At 53.2% G+C, this 4,911-nt stretch overlaps 1 protein-coding gene across 1 annotated transcript in view; it reads left to right on the plus strand.

Moving 5' to 3' along the window:
- The window catches only part of inha (inhibin subunit alpha), a 9,058-nt gene continuing 4,147 nt past the window's right edge, over positions 1 to 4,911 (plus strand). Inside the window, exon 1 of the mRNA XM_067986745.1 lies at positions 1 to 2,008. Coding sequence (XP_067842846.1) covers positions 1,669 to 2,008 — 340 coding nt within the window. The 5' untranslated portion in view covers positions 1 to 1,668. The remainder of the gene's footprint in view (positions 2,009 to 4,911) is intronic.

Below are 4,911 nucleotides of genomic sequence, written 5' to 3' on the forward strand. Positions count from 1 at the left end.
TTGGGGAGGAGAGGAGAGAGGCAGAGAGCAGACAAGGCACAGAGCAGTGATTAACACCCCCTCAGAGTGATCGACAAGATCGTCAGCTTTCAGTCTCAAGGGTCGGACTGAACCTCTGAGGAAGTGACTGCTGGGACTGAAGGAATTCTGAAGACACCAATAAAAGGATATTTCTATCTTTCTCTTTGACTACATCTGTGTCTCTCTTCATTTCCGTCTCTGTCTCATTTTTGTGTTTTCTCTGTAACTGTCCCATTGTGTTTGCAACTCTGTGTCTCTGTGTCCCCTTTGCCGTATTGCATCTCCGTTTCCGTGCCTTCGTGTCTACCTCAGTATCTCTCTCTTATTCTTTCTCATTCTCTCAGTGTCTACCTTTCACTCTCATCCCCGTCTGAGTCTCTCACCCTGTCTCTCTCAGATTCTCTGACCGCGACTCTCTGTCTGTCTGCATCTCTCTCTGTCTCACGCTCAGTCTCTCTGGCTCTTTCTCTCTCTGTCTCTCGCTCAGTCTCTCTGGCTCTTTCTCTATCTGTCTCTCGCTCTGTGTGAATCACTGCCTCTGTAGCTATCTGTGCGTCTCTCTGTTTCTCACCTTGTCTCTCTGTCTCTCACTTTGTCTCTCACTCTGTTTCTATCTGTGTGTGCGTGTCTCTCTCTCTCTGGATCTCACTCTGTCTCATTCTCCCTCTCGCTGTCTCCTTTTATTCCCTCTCTCACTCTCACTCTCTCTCTGTCTGTCTGTGTGTGATTCTCCCTCTCCGTGTATATCTTGTTTAATTCTTCTTTTCTCTCTGTCTTTCTCACTCTTGTCTGTCTCTCTCACTCTGTCTCTCCCTCTGTGTCTCTCACTCTGAGTCTCTCACTCTGTCTCTCTCACTCTGAGTCTCTCCCTCTGCCTCTGAGTCTCTCACTCTGTCTCTCACTCTGTCTCTCTCACTCTGAGTCTCTCCCTCTGTATCTCTCACTCTGTGTCTCTCACTCTGAGTCTCTTACTCTGTCTCTCTCACTCTGTGTCTCTCACTCTGAGTCTCTCCCTCTGTGTCTCTCACTTTGAGTCTCTCCCTCTGTGTCTCTCACTCTGAGTCTCTCACTCTGTCTCTCTCACTCTGAGTCTCTCCCTCTGAGTCTCTCACTCTGTCTCTCTCACTCTGTCTCTCACTCTGAGTCTCTCCCTCTGTATCTCTCACTCCGTGTCTCTCACTCTGTCTCTCTCACTCTGTGTCTCTCACTCTGAGTCTCTCACTCTGTGTCTCTCCCTCTGTATCTCTCACTCTGTGTCTCTCACTCTGAATCTTTCCCTCTGTGTCTCTCACTCTGTGTCTCTCACTCTGAGTCTCTCCCTCTGTGTCTCTCACTCTGTCTCTCTCATTCTGTGTCTCTCCCTCTGTGTCTCTCACTCTGTCTCTCTCACTCTGTGTCTCTCACTCTGTGTCTCTCACTCTGAGTCTCTCCCTCTGTGTCTCTCACTCTGTCTCTCTCACTCTGTGTCTCTCACTCTGTCTCTCTCACTCTGTGTCTCTCCCTCTGTGTCTCTCACTCTGTCTCGTTCTCTCTCTCCCTCACTCTGTCTCTCTCGCTCTGTGTACCTCCCACTCTGTCTCTATCTGCATCGCTGTCTCTCTCTATCTCTTTGTATCTCACTGTGTACCGTACTCTCTCTCCGTCTCGATGTTTCAGCTGCTCTTTGCTCGGAAGTTTTCTGCTGTGCCGTTATTCCTGAGCATGTTAACGATGACAGTGCTGATTCTGACGCCGTGGGTGCCCGGGCTAGACGCTGCCTGCTCGATGCACAGCCTCAGTGAGGACGCGATCCTCGCAAAGGTGCAGGAGAAGATTCTGCAGAGCCTGGGGTTGGCTGAAGCCCCAGGGAGCTGCAACAAAACCAATCAGGAACTGAGAAATCCATTCAAGAACCACAGGCTGGAGCGACGCCTCACTCGGTGGATTGGCCATCAAAGATACAACAAGGACGATGATAGATCGGAGGTCATTTCATTCCCCATTACCGGTGAGCATCACTTTTGTTTCATAAAACTTGTTGATAGTCTCATTTCCTACATTACAACAGTGACTACACTTCAAAAGTACTTCATTGGCTGTAAAGCACTTTGGGACGTCCTGAGGTGGTGAAAGGCGCTATATAAATGCAAGTCTTTCTTTCTCTCATTCTTTCTATTACCATTCCTAACAAATAGGCTCCCCTCTCTGAAGCGCACAAGCGTCAATAAAGAATGATGTTAGCCTTGGAGAGAGGGCTAGCCAGAAGGTCGTGCGTTCAAGTCACACTCCAGAGACTTGAGCACAAAGTCCAGGCTGACATTCCTAGTGCAGGACTCCCCCAGTGCAGGAATCCCCCAGTGCAGGACTCCCCCAGTGCAGGACTCCCCCAGTGCAGGACTCCCCCAGTGCAGGACTCCCCCAGTGCAGGACTCCCCCAGTGCAGGACTCCCCCAGTGCAGGACTCCCCCAGTGCAGGACTCCCCCAGTGCAGGACTCCCCTAGTGCAGGACTCCCCCAGTGCAGGACTCCCCCAGTGCAGGACTCCCCCAGTGCAGGACTCCCCCAGTGCAGGACTCCCCCAGTGCAGGACTCCCCCAGTGCAGGACTCCCCCAGTGCAGGACTCCCCCAGTGCAGGACTCCCCCAGTGCAGGACTCTCTCACTCCCCCAGTGCAGGACTCCCCCAGTGCAGGACTCCCCCAGTGCAGGACTCCCCCAGTGCAGGACTCCCCCAGTGCAGGACTCCCCCAGTGCAGGACTCTCTCACTCCCCCAGTGCAGGACTCCCCCAGTGCAGGACTCTCTCACTCCCCCAGTGCAGGACTCCCCCAGTGCAGCACTCCCCCAGTGCAGGACTCTCTCACTCCCCCAGTGCAGGACTCCCCCAGTGCAGGACTCTCTCACTCCCCCAGTGCAGGACTCCCCCAGTGCAGGACTCCCCCAGTGCAGGACTCTCTCACTCCCCCAGTGCAGGACTCCCCCAGTGCAGGACTCTCTCACTCCCCCAGTGCAGGACTCCCCCAGTGCAGCACTCCCCCAGTGCAGGACTCCCCCAGTGCAGGACTCCCCCAGTGCAGGACTCCCCCAGTGCAGGACTCTCTCACTCCCCCAGTGCAGGACTCCCCCAGTGCAGGACACTCTCACTCCCCCAGTGCAGGACTCCCCCAGTGCAGCACTCCCCCAGTGCAGCACTCTCTCGGGGCAGCACTCTCTCAGGGCAGGACTCCCCCAGGGCAGGACTCTCTCAGTGCAGGACTCTCTCGGGGCAGGACTCTCTCGGGGCAGGACTCTCTCGGGGCAGCACTCTCTCGAGGCAGGACTCTCTCGGGGCAGGACTCTCTCAGTGCAGGACTCTCTCGGGGCAGGACTCTCTCAGTGCAGGACTCTCTCAGTGCAGGACTCCCCCGGTGCAGGACTCTCTCAGTGCAGGACTCTCTCAGGGCAGGACTCTCTCAGTGCAGCACTCTCTCAGTGCAGGACTCTCTCAGTGCAGCACTCTCTCAGGGCAGGACTCTCTCAGTGCAGCACTCTCTCAGGGCAGGACTCTCTCAGTGCAGCACTCTCTCAGTGCAGGACTCTCTCAGTGCAGCACTCTCTCAGGGCAGGACTCTCTCAGTGCAGCACTCTCTCAGTGCAGGACTCTCTCAGTGCAGCACTCTCTCAGTGCAGGACTCTCTCAGTGCAGCACTCTCTCAGGGCAGGACTCTCTCAGTGCAGCACTCTCTCAGTGCAGGACTCTCTCAGTGCAGCACTCTCTCAGGGCAGGACTCTCTCAGTGCTGCCTTTCAAATGAAACGCGAAACCGAGGCCCCGTCTGCCTGTTCAAAGAGGAGTAGCCGAGTTCCTCCCTTCAGCAAAGGTAAATCAGAGCAACTGGTCATTTGCCTCATTGCCTCTGTGGGACCTCACTGTGCGCAAATTAGTTGCTGAGATTGGCCAGATAAGAAAGAGTGGGGCCGATTTTCACTCCCTTCTCCTGGAGTTAACAGGCAGGAGCGGCCACTGTTGCTCACCAAATCAAAAGCAAAATACTGCGGATGCTGGAAATCTGAAATATAAAACAGAAAATGCTGGAAATACTCAGCAAGTCAGGCAGCGTCTGTGGAGAGAGAATCAGAGTTTAAGGTTTCAGGTCGATGAGCTTTCGTCAGAACTCCACCGTTGCTCACCAACTGACTCAGACATAGGAGGTCATTGAGGGCAATTTTGACTGTCGACAATAGTGTAGAGGTAAAAGGTGCGATATTGGCGTGGCCACTGGTTAAACAACTCTCCCAATTTTCATTTTCATTTGGAGTCAATGGGAATCAGGAGAGTTGTTAGAGAAAGAAAGGACATGGATTTTCTACAGTGCCCTTCAGAACCTCAGGACGTCCAAAAGCAGTTTACAGCCAATGAAGTGCTTTTTTGAAGTGTAGTCATTGCTATAATGTAGGAAACGAGACATCTAGTTTGCGCACAGCAAGATCCCACGAGCAACAATGAGGTAAATGACCAGATAAACGACCCTCAGTACTGGCACTGGGAGCGTCGGCCTGGATTATGTGCTCAAGTCTCTGGAATGGGACCCAAACCCTCGACCTTCGAACTCAGGAGGTGACGGTGTTACCCACTGAGGCAAGGACGACACTTAAAGGGTGGATGAGACGACTTTGCGAATTTGAGATTACCAACCGAGGTCACCATGGTGTCGAAATTTGCAGATGGCACCAAATTTGGGAGTGGGTAAGTGGAGGTAAGATGTGGAGGACTGCACCAAAACACAGGGAGACATAAAGAGGCCTGCAGAGCGGGGGGATAAATGGCAAATCAAATTCAATACAGCAAAGAGTGAGGTGGTGAGTGAGGTGGTTCATTTTGGTAGGAGGATTAAGGAGGGCCACTCAATCCTCAGAAGACAAGAAACTAAAAGG

The sequence above is a fragment of the Heptranchias perlo genome, chromosome 7, assembly GCF_035084215.1.
Source record: "Heptranchias perlo isolate sHepPer1 chromosome 7, sHepPer1.hap1, whole genome shotgun sequence".
In the NCBI taxonomy this organism is placed as follows: Eukaryota; Metazoa; Chordata; class Chondrichthyes; order Hexanchiformes; family Hexanchidae; genus Heptranchias; species Heptranchias perlo.